The following is a 15,325-nucleotide window of genomic DNA, read 5'->3' on the forward strand; positions in this document are numbered from 1 at the left end:
GGCCAGAAGAAAGGCTTTGCTGTTACTGAATTAATTCTTACGGATTTCATATTGTGTTGACATGAAGGTGGCTTTGTTGACTTATTTTATAATTTGAGATTTGCTACATTTATTACGCTGAGTTTTTGTACCAATTGAGCTAGTTTCTGGGCTTCCCTTAGGAAGGAAAAGTGGAGTTTAAGCAATAAATGGAAGCAAATGAAACATCACAATTGCAAAAGATGGCTCTGTGGTCATCCCCCCCCCCCCGCCCTGACTATCTGATTCCATTCATCAGCACTTCAAATCCTCTGGCAAAAGGGCCCATAGCTTTTCATGTGTATCCAGGCGCATCCACACCAATGGAAGCCGGAGGCACAGATTTAGTAGACATTTATTTATGTACACACTTATACACACGGTTCCCAAGCGGAGAGGCCTTGCCTTCCCTCTTCAGTGCTCTCGTTTGCAATTCAGTTCCAGTCCACATTGATTCTACATAAACCCACCGGACGACAATTTGGGAAGGGAAAGGGAGAAATGCACACCCAGAGGCGGGGGAACCCTCCCTCCTTCACCCCTTTGCCTCTGCAGAAAGGGACCACCAGACAATGTGAGGGAGCTCCTTTGCTTTGCTTAAGAGAATGGACACCCACCCATCTGGTGCAAGCTACCTGGCTGAGGAATGCCTAGGGATCCAACACCTGGGGCCTTCAGGCCACTATCCTAAGATGTCAATGGGCAAAAGGAGTGGGAAAGAGTTCTGGGGCAAGTGGACCATAAGGTGCTTTTTTCCTGGTCAGTGCACTGTAGCCCAGCCCCATTCTTTGCACAGTGCCCACTGAAGTAGAAATAAACCCAGTTGTGTTATTTGGGCCTGGGGCCCTTCTAGTTGGCAGACCTGTGCCTCACTCTTGATTGACTGCTCTAGAAGCACAGTCAGCTGCTCCCAAGGTTGCCTGTATGTCATTATTCCACCCTTGTTAGGCACTTGGAGGCTCATGTAGGCACCCGAGCTCCTGCGCCTCTCCCAGGAGAGACACATAGCTAGTGCAGCCCCCCGCAGTGTGGCACCCAGTGCCCTGCCCTCCCCCAACTATGCCTCTTCAGTGGAAAGCCTAATGCTTTCCACTGATCCACGGTTTAACCCGATAACTTTTTCAGACATCAAGGCATGTCAAGAAATCAGGGTCTCCCTTGAGCATACACAGAGAATAGCTCCTTCCCCACCAAGTGAAGACAGTTGCTCTCTCCCACCTCTCATAAGCCTTTGGGATGATGGGGAGCCAGTTCTGTACATGCTCAAGGAGTTGCTTCATCATTCTGACTTCATATGCCAAAAGCAAAAATGGTGGGGCAGAAAAAGGAGATCTGTGTGGGGGGGGGGAAGCTTTTGTCCAGGAGCCCTGGCTTAAAGTGAAGCCCTGAAAAAATAAAAAGGAGACAGGTATATCTTGGGGGTCTCTCTGGGTATGGGAGGCCTTTCCCCAACACGCCTGGTGGAGAAAAGTCCCCAAAACTTCGGAGAAAGGCATTGGGGAAATAGAAAGCAGAGATAGGAAGCAACTTGGGCCTCCAGAGGGGTTGGCTGAGTTGGGAGGATGTACTAGAAAAGCAGAGAGGTTCCCATTCAGAAGCTGGCAACCTGGCCCTTTGCCCCAAGATTTCACCTGTGCAGCTGTTGCCCATTCTGAAATGCCGCCACTGTTATTGTTTTCAGGTCAATTCATTCTAGACAATCAGGGCTGGAGAAGGGGCAGAGCAGTGCATCTCCCCTGCAAACTGGCCTCAAACTCCCCCAGATGTAAAAGGAGGGGGTGGGTGGGGTAGAGTGATCCCTGATCTCTTATTAGCGCTGGGATTGAGAGGAAGGGTTTACACCGAGCCTGTGAGTTGGGGCGCCCACTTTGTAAGGAAGACATCCCCATGGCTTCCTTCAGCTCCTCTGAGCCCCTGCCTGCAACTTGGCTGCCCCCCCCTCCAGGGCTCCACCGGCGCCTTAAGGAAGAACCTGCCCCCTTTCCACAGCCCTAGTGCAAAAACAACCCTTCCCCAGGTTCAGAGCGGGGGGCATGGGACGCTCTCCCCCCCGCGGCAGGAGAGTCCATCACGACTGGCTGCTCCCAAGCCCTACGTCCCTGCCCCCCCATAGCCATGAGTGACCAGAGGCTGTGATTCCGGGATGCCAAACAACACCCAGGCCTGGACGAGGCTTTACTTGACGTGCTCGGCAGCGTGTGAGGAGCAGTAGTACTTCTTGTGGGCAATGAAGGTCGACAGGCTGCTGAACTTGATGTTGCAGAGGCGGCAGTACCTGTGGTTGCCATTGGCCACAGGGGTGGGGGGCCCTTTGCCCAGTGGGGTCTGCATGCTTTTGTCCGTGTACCCGGGAGGGGCGTTGGGTGTTGCCTCAGGCAAGGGGGAGATGGGCAAGGGGGCAGGAGGGGAGAGGGGGAGAAGGGGCTGTGGGGAGACGGTAGGGCGCGGGCTCCCGTTGGAGATGGAAGGAGCGGGAGGCTCCTTGCTGTTGAAGCTGTCCTTGCGCAGTCTGGGGAGGGGCTGTGGCGGGGAGGCAGTGGGCAATGGCGGGAGCAGGCTGCCCTCCGCCAGCGTCCGGGTGGCCTCTATCAATGTGGCGCCAGCCACCGTTTTGGCAACGAAGAGGCCGTGGGCATTGCGGAAGTGCTCCACCAAGTCTCCCTTAATGGCTCCGTTGAGCGGGCAGTAGGGGCACACCACCAGGGGCACCTTGGCGCCTGGGAGGTGCAGGGCTTTGGCATCCAGGTAGCGCTGCGGAAGCGAGTCCAGGCCAGGGAAGGCAGCCGGGGGTGCTGCAGGGCTCACAGAAGGGACCCCCTTCTCTACTTTGACTAATGCTGCTTCAGGTTCCTCGCTCAGCCCTTCGGGGCTGCCCCGAGGTTTCGGCACAGCTGGGACGGCCCCTTTGATCTTCTGCAGCTGCTCGAGTGTGCTGGGCTGCAAGGGGGTGGCTGGGCAGTAGTACTTCTTGTGGGCCAGGTAGCTGTCCAGGCTGTGGAAGCTGATGCGGCAGGCCGTGCACTCGTGGTAGTCGGCCAGCGGCAGGAGGGAGGCCGGCAGCACTTCCGCACCGCTGTGGAGGCGGGGCTTCTTGCTCAGGTCAATGGGGCCGTCCGTGTCGGGGCTTGAGCTAGGAGAGGGGGCAGCCTTGACCACGGGAATGAGAGCTGGGACCACAGGGGGCACCTCGGGGTGGGTGGCATCTGGGGCACCGCTGAGCTGGTTGGCGGCATTGTGGATTTCGTACAGCTTGCGCCTCTTGCGTGTACGGATCGGCTGGGGGAGGAAGGGCACCTTGCCCGCAGCGCCAGCCCGCCGCAGTGGCGGGTCGTGGCGGGAGGCACAGTAGTAGCGCTTGTGCACCATGTACGTCTCATGGCGGCTGAAGCGGATGTTGCAGGCTTCGCACACAGTCCGGCTGGGGTCATCGTCTGGCTCCTCCATGGAGCTGCCCCCAGGGCTCCGGCTGTCCTCACTGATGCGCCCCGTCCCATCGGCCTCAGGGGAGGGGCTGGTTTTAGCCCCACCCTCCTCCACCTTGATCTCTTGCTTGACCTCTGGGACACTGGGTGGGCTGGCGCCTGGCCCAGCTTCCCCCTCATGTGTGGCCTTGCTGTCTCCCGGCAGTGGGGGCGAGAGGAGGACTCCAGGTGTGGGAGGGCCTTTGGGAGGCACTGAAGGAGCCGCCTTCAGCTTGCGAGGGCCGGGGGGGCTCTCCTCTGCCAAGCGGCGGCTGGAGCAGTACAGCCGCTTGTGGACGTAGTAGTTGTTGATGTTGTTGAAGGTGATCTCGCACTCAAAGCAGGTGGCGCCCTTGGGCACTGGGGTGCCTGGGAAGAGGACAGGGGGCACCACGGTGTGGCCTTGCTTCAGGCGGCTGTGCACCAGTTCCGACATCTTGGCCAGAATCTCTGAAGCTTGGGGCACCACTGTGGCCTCATGGCCAAACATGTACTGGGGGAGAAATATTGTGCCACCAGGTGTGCTTGACCCGGGCTCGCTGGGCACTGGGCTGGACCCGGGCGTGGGGCTGGTGATTTCAGACTTCACCTTTACTGAATGCAGGCTATGTGGAGAGGATGCGCGAGAGGAGGCGTCTGGCTCCAGCTCAGGAGCAGCGGTTGCCCCGGTCTGGGAGGTTCCCTTGAGGACTTCCCCCTCGTCTTCAGGCTCCTCCTTGATCTGCACTACTGTCACCCCATCCCCCAGTGTGGAGGAGAAACCTTCTTGGGGTGGGGAGCCATTTGCCGCTCCCTCCGTAGGGGGCGCCATCACCCCCTGTGTTGCCAGTTTGGCTGGGGTGTCCAGTTGGCTCTGGGCAGCTTTGGGCTCCAGGCCTGGCAGTACAGCTGCAGCAGTGCTGTGCAGGACCACGTGCTGTTGGAGGCTGGGCAAGCAGTCAGCCACATAGCCACAGAAGCTGCACTTGAAGGTGGAGGCTGGGCCCGGCGTGTTCAGACCTGTAGGGAGAAGGAAGAGGTTCTTAGGTAGTGGCTCGGCCATATCCTCACAGCCCTGAGGTGGCTGGCTGTAGCATGGTCACTGAATCTTGTAATTTTGGGCTCAAAGATCTACTGATTCTGGCTGCTTGTAAAGCTTGCCTGGGAAGCAAAATGGAAATTATTCCACCCAGATTCTTCTTGGGCTCAGATTAAAATCCTATCTAGAAAAGAACAAGTCCCACTCCACTCCAATTCCTCCCCAACACTGGCCACATACCTTCTTCCTTAATGCTTGGCCAGTAGTGGAATGGAAGGGATTTTGGGAAATGTACTTTTCCCAACACTACTGGCCAATAGCACTAGGAAAAATACTTTGCCCAGTGCTCCAAGCTCCTAGGTAGCCAAAGAGTGGGGGCAGAAGGGAGATTTCCTCCCTTCCACTGCTCCTCTGGCCCAGGCAGCAAGTCATGTAGACAGGCAGGGGAATGGGAAGATTCAGACCCTGTTGCTTTACCACAGTCCCATAATGAGGGCCATGATGAGGTCTGAATTAGCTTGGAATCGAACTCAGAATGAACTGAGGATGTTTCCAAGTCACAGAGGAAAGCAATTCTGCTTTCTGAGATTTCAAGGGGCGTTCATCTCATCATTACCGTATTTTTCGTATTTTTTGGGGGAGAAATAAAGGAAAAAAAATTATTTCCCCCCCAGGCGCTTGTGGGGCCGGCTGTCCCCGGAGCTTGCGGGGCAGGCAGCGGGGAGAAGCGCTCTTCTCCCCGCCGCCCACCTGCAGAACAGGTCCGGGGACAGCGGGAAGACGCGCTGCGCCTCCCAGCTGTCCCCGGAGCTTGCGGGGCAGGCAGCGGGGAGAAGCGCTCTTCTCCCCGCCGCCCGCCTGCAGACCAGGTCCGGGGACAGCGGGAAGACGCGCTGCGCCTCCCAGCTGTCCCCGGAGCTTGCGGGGCAGGCAGCGGGGAGAAGCGCTCTTCTCCCCGCCGCCCGCCTGCAGACCAGATCCGCGGACAGCGTCCCCACTGTCCCCGGAGCTTGCGGGGCTGGCGGCGGGGAGAAGCACGTGTCTCCCCGCCGCCAGCCTCCAAACCACATCGGGAGACAGCGGGATGGCGGCGTTCCGCCTCCCCGCTGTCCCCCGACCTTGTGGGGCTGGCGCTGCGGCTCTGCTGAAGCCTGGAGAGCGAGAGGGGTCGGTGCGCACCGACCCCTCTCGCTCTCCAGGCTTCAGCGAAAGCCTGCATTCGCCCCATAGGACGCACACACATTTCCCCTTCATTTTTGGAGGGGAAAAAGTGCGTCCTATAGGGCGAAAAATACGGTAGTTCCCCGAGCATGCTTCTTCCACAAATGCTTGGATGTATATGTGACACCCACAAATAAGCCCCTCTGTAGACACAACTCCCAAACTTACTCAAATCTCTGCAAGTTCCTGTCTTCTTAAAACAATTTATGGCAGGCCATCCCCTTAATAATATTATTAAATAAAGTAAAAATAAAGTAAAAATTAATGGTAATGAATTTCATGCAACTAAGTCCTACTCAGAGTAGACTCACTGAAATAAATAATTATATATTAATTAAAACAATAATTATTAGTATGATGATGGTAAGAACCACAACATAAAAATTCTATCCCACTTCCGCTGTAAGAAGCTCAAGGTGGTGTGCATAGCTCTTTCTCATTTTATCCTCACAACCACCCTGTGAGGCTGGCCTAGCTGGGATTTAAACCTGATCTCTTCCTGATCCTAGTTCTAGACCCAAACCACACCATGTCACGTGTCTGACTTACCTGGGGCCAGGGGCTTGGTGGCTGGGGCAGCAATGGTGGTGCTTTGGGCGTAGACCTCCCCCTTGGAACCTGGCTGGCAGATCATATGATTTGTGACCAGGTGACTGTAGAGGATGTCCCTGGTGGTGGAGATGAATCCGCAGCTGTGGCAGACACCTGTAGAAACAAGGGAGAGCGTTAAGAAATCAAGATGCATGAAGCTGCTTTCAGGCTGAGACCGCCTACCAGCCCACCTAAATCCAGTGCCACCCACTCTGACTGGCAGCAGCTGTCCCAGGTCTCATAGAAGGGTCCTTTCTGAGCCCTGATACTCAACTGCTTCCCTAATGGAAGATGCTTGGGATGTACCCAGGGACCTTCTGAATGCAGAGCTGGTGCTATACCACTGAACCATGGCCTAATATTTTGTTGGGCTTTGAGTGTGAAGTGGGTGAGCAAGAGCTCCACACATTAGCAAGGGTGCGAGGTCAGTTGATGGTGGGAAGCAGTTGACTGCAAAGAGGACCTCCAGACAGCTCTGCTATGCTACACAAAGAACACGGCCACCTAAGACCACCCCCAGCCCATCTAGTCTAGCATCTTGTTCTCACAGTGGTTATTCAGGTGCCTCTTCTGGGAGGCTCAGAAGCAAAACCAGAGTGCAACAGCAACTCTTCCCACTTGCAATTCCCAGCTGCTGGTGCTCAGAGTCACTGGGTGGTTTTCAACTATGTCTTACTCAAAACAGACCCATGTAAATGAATGACTAAGCTAGGTCCATTAGTTCTAATACGTCTCCTCTGAGTAAAACTGAGCTGAATACCACCTATACTGTCTCTGATCCTCAAGGTGGTATAATGCCATCATGAGTTGCCACTGGATTGTTGCGCGGGCAGGAGGACCAGCACTTTTGTGTCTATTTATTTCATTTATATCCCACCTTTTCCTCCAAGGAGCTCAAGATGGCTTCCTGTTTGTGGACTGCTCTCCCCAGGGAGGCTCACCCCGACACCTTCAATACTTATCCTTAGGCACCAGGCAAAAACATTCCTCTAGTCCCAGGCCTTTGGCTAATTAAACAATTCATGGTCTTTTCAACTGTGGTTGGATCCAGGGGTATTGTTTTCGTTATGCATTTTTGTGTTTCTATATTGTAAACCGCCCTGTGATCCTTGGATGAAGGGCGGTATAAAAATTTAATAAAGAAACAAAAATCCCAATACATGGTTCTCCCACTCTCCTCACTCAGCTCCCGCAACAATCCTGCGAGGTAGGTTAGGCTGAGAGGCAGACTTTGGTCCAGGGTCACCCAGTGAACTTCACGTCTATGTGCACCCCAGCCTCCCAGGTTCTAGGTCCAACATACTATAACCACTACACCGCACTGGCTAACATACTCTGGGATGGGGACCATCTCACTTTTTTGTTTGAACCACTTCTTACAAGCCTGTCCCCATTGAAACCAAACAGTGCTCTAGCTAAACAGTACTGCCAGTGGTCTACCTCTACGGAGCACTGCTTGTGAGCTGGATCTCTCACTCCAATATTGATTGGGGATTACCGTTCAGTGTGTCTGTGTGGACCTTCAGGTGACGCTCACAGTTGGCTTTTGTGGTGAAGGCAGAGTGGCAGATAAGGCACACAAATGGCCTCTCTCCTGAAAGAGAAGCCAGAAGGAGACAACAGCATGAGAAAGGTGACCACAAGACTTGTTCCATCACTCAAACAGCAGGGAAGGGCCCAGAGCATTCCAGTGCCCTTTATGTTGGAGAAACTGGACATGGAGGAAGGAGTTACTTTTTTCAGATGCACAAATAGCCTCATGTATGGGATAAGCCAACAGCTAAACCAGCTGCTAAGCCCATGCTGTCTATGTAAGTGATTAAGGTGTGTCAGCTCATCAGTCAGTGAGTGGGTCTTGTGCTGTGTGTCAGGGTCAGTCTTGAGAAGTGAGTCAGAGTCTGTTATGCTTCAAATGGCTGGAGCTACAGAAATACTTCGTACTTGTATGTATGCATCTGTATCTGCAAAGACTACAAACGGTATGCACATATCAACATCTGGAACTGTGTTAATTGAAGCCTTATCTTCTGCTGCAGTAAAATTTGGGACCTTAAGCTGCCTCTGTGTGGTGACTGGAACTTCTGCTACAACTTCACCTAAGATTACCAATACTTTAGTAGACTATTCCCAGAGAAACATATCAAGATCTTCTGCAACGTTTCTGGGATGCAGTTGAAAAGCACCCCCTGCCAAAATGCTTTGCCAACCTAAATCCCCACAGCATCTGGAGGGCAGGAGGTTAGCTACCTTTGCTCTAAACCTTGCTGTGTCTTTTGCATGCCTGCACTCTTTGTCTCCGTCTCTCTCACTCACACATACACCCCCCCACCTTCTGAAATGCTGCCCTTCTCTTGCAATCCAATTAGTTCAGTCTTTAACACCTCCTCCACATTCCTCCAACAAGCCCAAAGCCACCTCCCTCCCCCATCCCAGAAGGACAGAGGCAGCACCCTCGTACCACTGTGGCTCCGCATGTGTATCTCCAAGGAACTGGCGCTGGGGCAGCTCTTCTTGCACTGGGGGAAAGGGCAGATGCGCTCATTCGGATAGGCCTCCTTGGGTTTTTCATCCACCGTGGGAGACGTGGCGTTCTGCCGGCTGGCGCAATAGTACATCAGATGGGCCTGCAAGTTCCTCTCGCTCCGGTACCAAATTCCGCAGTCCTTGCAGGGAAAGACGTCCTCTGGACAGAAGGGAGAAAGTCGGGGAGAGGGAGGGAGAAAATAAAATAAAGGAAGCACCAGCTATATCCATCTGGATTCCTCAACTCCAGCATCAAATGAAGGGGAGTCCACCACCTCCCAAAGTGACAGTCTCGCCTGCTATTGAACAGATTGTAGCCTCCAGAAATTCCTTCTAATAAGGACATCAGAAGAGACCTATGGGATCAGGCCAGTTGCCAATCAAGTCCAGCATCCTGTCGCCACAATGTCCAACCAGATGTCTTTGAGATCATTTAGTATAAATCTGTCCACTTGGGCCCTGCCCTCTGGAGTGGCAGAAAAGAAATTTGCTCAATCCTCTGTGTGACAGCCCTTCAGATATAATCACCTCTGTGCTGCCTCTTTCCCAGGCTAAATATAAGCAACTCCTTCAACCTCTCTTTACAGTTGTACCTTGTTTTGCGACTGGGATCTGTTCCGGAGCCCTGGCCGCTAGCCGAAAAGGACACAGGGCAAAGCATTGCATCTGCGCATTGAGCGGTTTGCACTTCTGCGCAAGCGCGAAGAGTGATTTAGCGCTTCTGTGCACGTGGTAAATCCAGGAGTAACCTGTTCCGGTACTTCCGGGTTTGCCACAGATGTTCGCCGGAATGGACGCTAGATGAGGCGGCGGAGGTATTACTGTACAAGACTTGGGCTATGTATGCATTGTTGGCTTAAAGTGAGTGCATTTATTGTGCTAGGGTGACAAAACACTTTCATCCTCTTTAATTGAGCAAACCTCAATGTCTGTTTTGCCCTTCCACACAATGACCATCTGGAGGTGCCCTAAATTTGGGATCCAGGGGGCATAAGAAGCATGGGCCATACCCTGGGTACTTACTGTTCACAACCGCTGTGGCCAAGATGGCTGCCATGCCCGCTTGCTGTGGCAGAAGCTGGATTTCAGGGGCCAGTGCCGCTGGGTAAGAAGGCCCCTCAGGCTCAGTCTTCACGGTGTGGTTGGGAATCCCCATTGGCTCAGCCATGACAAACGCGCTCAGTGCGTCTCCTTCTGAGATGGCTTTGGTGGTTTTGCACCAGATAGAATCATCTGCAGATATGGCAATGGGTGGGGAGAAAGACCATTAAATTAGATTAGCCACTTCTCAGTAAGAATGGTCACATTGGTCACATTTGGGTTTCTTTCAGTTTCTCATTTCTCAGGTATTCAATTCAGGTCTCCACACTTGCAATTTTTTTTTTTTAAGTTCTCATGTAGATCACCATCGACATTCTAGAGCTAATTTCTCTTAATATACACATTATCGCAAAGTAGTTTCCACTGATATAATGCATATTTACATGCTGTTTTTTTAAAACTGCTATATCCTTTTTTAAATTACCTTTCTTTGCACCATCCCTGTACCACTTAATATATAAAAATATCTCCATGCGGTGTACAGAAAACTAAAGCAGCAACAGCAAAGACAACTTAAACAACAAATGTTACAAAAATACACACTGTTACATATGCAAAAATGTTAAAGGTAAAGGTACCCCTGACCGTTAGGTCCAGTCGCAGACGACTCTGGGGTTGCGCACTCATCTCGCTCTATAGGCCGAGGGAGCCGGCGTTTGTCCGCAGACAGCTTCCGGGTCATGTGGCCAGCATGACAAAAATGTTACATTAATACAAACGGCTAATAAAGATAGACCAACATAAATCGTGTCTCCATCTGGCACACCCACGCCGTCTCCTCGCTCTTACCCAGGACTCCACCCATCCACTCTGACTCTCACTCAGGGACCAAACAAGCTCACAGATCACCCACATAATTTGACAAAGAAGAGGGTTCTTCCTGGAAACTGCTGGCATCATCCTAGCCTCTCACTCCAGGCTTGCTTTCATGGGCAGGCACCAAAATGGGTGGAGCTTCCTCAGAGCTCTGTCCTATTCAGCAGTTAATCAGCTCCACTGCACTCAGCCACTTCCAGGGAGCAGAAAGTTGGGTGAGTTTCCTGGGAGGGGGTCCCAAGGATGGGAAAAGGACAGCCCTCCACTCACAGCACTCTCTCTCCCTACTTCTCCACTTCCAACTTCTTAGTTTACCATAATATGCACATTTTACTCTAATGTATGCATTTGCTGGAGAACTGCAATGCAGAATTCGGAGAAGTATGAATTTTGAAGGGTTTGCTGAGTTTTGGTTCACGTATTGTTTCAGAAAGTGTGAATTTGGTAGGTTGGCTTTTAAATGTGAACTGAATCAAATTTCTCCTTCATGCCTACTTCTGAATAACCCCATGAAAAGCATAAGACAATTGGATGGGGGGGACGATGACATTTTCCACCCTGAGCTAAATTCCAGTGTATCCTCAGAGGAGTAAAATGTCCCAAAAGAAAGCCATGATTGTTGGGTAGGCAGTTAAGGCTCTTTGCTTAGCTTAGATATTGTTTGGAAAATGCCATGGGATATGTTAAGACTGGCCAGAATGAAAAGGCAGCCGAGTGACGGTAAGAAACAGATTCCTTCTTTTGCTTTGGTTGTCCCAGGATCTTTTTTTGGTTTTTCAGGGGGAGAAACCTGTTTGGGTATTTAACAATGCATCATGGCTATTGGTACACATAGATCGGAGTACCAGAGAAATAAATTCTCAATTGAAACCTGAAAGTGAGAAAAACTGAGGTTCAAATCCATACACAGTTCATTAAGTGGCCTTTTGCAAATCACTATCAGCCTAATGTACCTTGCAGGGTTAGGCTGCAGCTAAACCGTTACTCTTGAGTCCCCTTGGAGGCAAAAGGATAGGATGTAAGTGGGACCAAATAAACTGAATAAGAATAATGTTGTAGTAGCTGATGCATGCAATACACAAAACCACCCAGAGGTGGCAGCATCAGCCCATGGCTTGTCAAAAGCTAGCATTAACCATTTCCTTCTCCCTCCCTGTTTTGCCACTCTGCTGCCCACAGCTTTTTTTCTTTTTTCTTTTTACTCCCAGCCACCTGAAGGTCCCTTGCTTATTATCCTGGGCCTCCCCTATGGCTGGAACACCCTCCCTAAATGTTTCCACAGTACCACATCTGCCTGCCTTCATGTCTTTCTCTTTAAATCTGTCTCCAAACCCATTTTTTCCCCAAGTGGGCTTTAGCTTAACTGTCAAACCCTCATGCCCAACAGTAGTTATATTTTGGGTACATGCTACTGTAATTTGCCCACCTTCATTCCTTGCTATTCTCGTCTCTCCTTTCCTCTGCTATTTTCCATATTGTTTATCTTAGAGGGCAGAGGCCAATTTGTTGCCTATGATAATCTGAAGGGCAGTTACGTACACTAGTGGTGTTGTATATGTTGCGATAATCATCACCATCACCCTGAGCATTTACAGAGTGCTTTTGTGAGCTCAAAGTGCTACACACACACACACACACACACACACACACACACACACACTACTGTGTTGTAATCTGCACTGTTATGTTGTAATATGTACAACAACCCTCTAAGGTGGGCTAGTTTGATTATCCTCATATTGCAGACAGGGGCCGAGGGTTGGCCAAAGTGTGGCTTAATGAAAGGGAAACTGGAGAGAGGAGATGAAGATGTTCAGAGAAGATGAAAAGGGATGGGACATCCCTCTGCCCAGAGAATGGACCAATTACAGAAAGACTAGGTTGTGGCTTAAGAAAAACCTTAGGAATCTAACTCTGCCCTTAAGTGCCAATAAAAAAAAACCTGGCTCTGTTAAGCAACGCTGTTCTTGTTTTGAGAAAACACTACAGATCAAATGCCTCCAACTTCTGCCAGGTGCCAAGAGGCCATTGTCCAAATACTTACCCTTCTTGTAGATCACAGAGTTGGTATCACCTTCTCCAGAAACCAAGGGCAGCTTCAACAGCCAGCAGTTGTCATCTTCCAGCACCAGGGTCACAGGTGTGTTTGGCTAGAGACAGAAATATAAAAAACAACATATGTGTCACTTACACAACCGGACCCTCACCAGCACATTGTGGTTTCTTCACTTCAGCTGTTACCCTGGTTCCACATTGTGTGGAGTGTGTGTATATACAGAGCACCCTTTGTCAACCAGGGGCCCTCCAAATATTTTGGGCTACAACTCAAGAACAGATGTCACACACCGGCCATTGAAATGCCCTGTGTGAACGTCTCAGCGAGCTAATTCCTCTAAAATAGACACTTGCATAAGTTTCATAAATGGGGGTGGGGGGGAGAGGTTGAATGGACAACCTTCCAGGGGCCACATGCCAGTGGTGGAAGGTTCCAGAGGCAAAAGTGGGTGGAACAACAAATGTAAATTTGACCTTTGTACAATAGGCTAGTTCCTACACCCATCCCTCTTTATCCTCCAAACAAACAAGAGTTATTACAAGGGTTCAAAGGCACATTTCAGTCAGGCAAAAACGCTTCCAGTGTAGCCTGCAAAGTTCTAAGGGCCAGTTGGAGAAGGATGGGGGGGGGCGCATATGGTCCCAGGCCCTGAAGTGTCCCACCCTTCCCATATGCTCCAGCCCAACATGTGGCACATGAACCCTCCCACTACATGTGCAAGGAGCCTTTCCTCCCATGAGGAGTCATGAGGATAGGGAAAGGAAGCACAATGTGCGTGAATGATGAGTGGTATATGTCTGTATGGCTGCTTCCATCCAGAGATGGCCGACCTCCAAGCAGCTGATTCATCCTTTCACTGGCCTAGTGGCAAGATCAGTTTGGTCACGTAGCAAGAGAGGGAACTGATGATCACAGCCAAATCTAGGTCAAAGATGACAAGACCAAGGCCACATTCACACCATGTGATACCACTTTAAACAGAGATGGCTTCCCCCAAAGAATTCTGGGAGCTGTAGTCTGTTAAGGGTGTTATGAGGCCCCTGTTGGCTTCCTAGAACTACAACTGTCAGAGTTCCCTATGTGAAGAGGGATTGATTGTTAAACCACGCTGGGAACTGTAACTCTGTGAGGGGATTGGGAATCCCCTAACAACACTCAGCTCCTTTAACCAACCACAGCACCCAGAATTCTTTGGGGGAAGCCATGACTGTTTAAAGTGGTATCATAGAGATTCCCCTCACAGAGCTACAATTCTCAGAGTGGTTTAACGGTCAATTCCTCTTCGCAGAGAACTCTGAGGAATTGTAGCTCTGTGAAGGGAATAGTGGCCTCTTGACAACTCTCAGCACCCTTAACAAACTGCAGCTCCCAGAATTCTTTCGTTGTTTAAAGTGGCATCACAGTGATTTAAAAGTATGGTGTGAATGTGGCATAGGTCGCAGCGGCTGCATGCCTGGTTGAGTACACAACTGGGAACACCACTTTGCTCCCATCTCCTCCCTCGCTCTCTCACATGTACCAGTCAGTCTGCCATCCTTGGGTCTCCCAGAAAGAAAGCCCAGGCTTAACTCCCCTAAGGGTGGCACTAACAAAGGGGTCCCAGCAAGCCTCCTACAGAGAGGCCTCCGCCTCTGGATAGCCCCCCCCCCCCATGGGGAAACTGAGCCCACTGCTTGCTGCCTGGGCAACCCCGTGGCACGGCCAACGGCTGGCGGAGCGTGACTGCGAACACAACAAGCTTGTTATTTCCTCTTCTTCTTAACCTGAGGGCCGACCATCACCGGCTGGGGAGGAAACAGCCACTTCACCCCTAACCTCAGCCATGCAGAGAGAGGAAAAGAGATTGGGGGAGGGAGGGAGGGAGGGAAGCAGGAGGGATGGGACGGGGCTGGAGCAGCCTCTCGCTGCTTGGGGGAGACAAGAGGAAGGGCCTCGACGGCGTCCCGGGCCGGGCGAACAATCCTTGTGTTGCTGACGCGGCCACAGATGGTCAGCAGAGATGGGAAGAGCACCCTGTTTTGGGGCAGGCCAAGCCAGCCACAAGGCCCAAAGCCATGACAAGAAGCCCAACTGCCACGTGAGGCTTCTTTCCACCCCATGAAAGAAGTGGCACTTGTAAGCACTGGCTAGATTTGACAGGTGTCTGGTCTGAGCCCTCTCTCCCCTCATCCCAACATAAAATGTGCCTCGCTCACATTTATGCTTGCCAGCATGCAATAAATAAATAAAAAACAAATTGACGACGACACCCCCTTCAGGTGACCCACAGATCTACGTCCCCCTCTTTAAAAGGTGGCAGGTTAGTGCAAAGCACTCTGTCCTGTCAATTCAGCATCCACACTGCCTCTGGCGAAAGAAGTAGTTAAAAAACACCCCCCAGGCTAATTCATGTAACATGTGCATCTCCAGTGCCCGAAATCCAGCATTAGGTACGTATGGGTGCTCCATCTCAGGAACAGAGGTGCAAAAACAAAGATGGTGCAACCATACTTGGAATACTGTGCTTAACTCTAACTGCTG

General features: G+C 51.5%; 1 protein-coding gene across 6 annotated transcripts in view; it reads right to left on the reverse strand.

The window, feature by feature from the left end:
• Positions 1-361: 361 nt before the first annotated feature.
• ZFPM1 (zinc finger protein, FOG family member 1) overlaps positions 362-15,325 on the reverse strand; it is a 114,058-nt gene continuing 99,094 nt past the window's right edge. For 4 of the 6 annotated variants that reach the window (XM_083626224.1, XM_083626226.1, XM_083626228.1 and 1 more), the window contains 6 exons: positions 12,794-12,899; positions 9,856-10,065; positions 8,768-8,992; positions 7,808-7,903; positions 6,268-6,423; positions 362-4,478 (listed from right to left, as the gene is read on the reverse strand). In XM_083626224.1, coding sequence (XP_083482350.1) covers positions 2,194-4,478; positions 6,268-6,423; positions 7,808-7,903; positions 8,768-8,992; positions 9,856-10,065; positions 12,794-12,899 — 3,078 coding nt within the window. In that variant the 3' untranslated portion in view covers positions 362-2,193. The remainder of the gene's footprint in view (positions 4,479-6,267; positions 6,424-7,807; positions 7,904-8,767; positions 8,993-9,855; positions 10,066-12,793; positions 12,900-15,325) is intronic. The other 2 variants (XM_083626225.1, XM_083626227.1) reach the window with 2 other exon arrangements.

The sequence above is a fragment of the Podarcis filfolensis genome, assembly GCF_964270895.1.
Source record: "Podarcis filfolensis genome assembly, chromosome: 8".
Taxonomy (NCBI): domain Eukaryota; kingdom Metazoa; phylum Chordata; class Lepidosauria; order Squamata; family Lacertidae; genus Podarcis; species Podarcis filfolensis.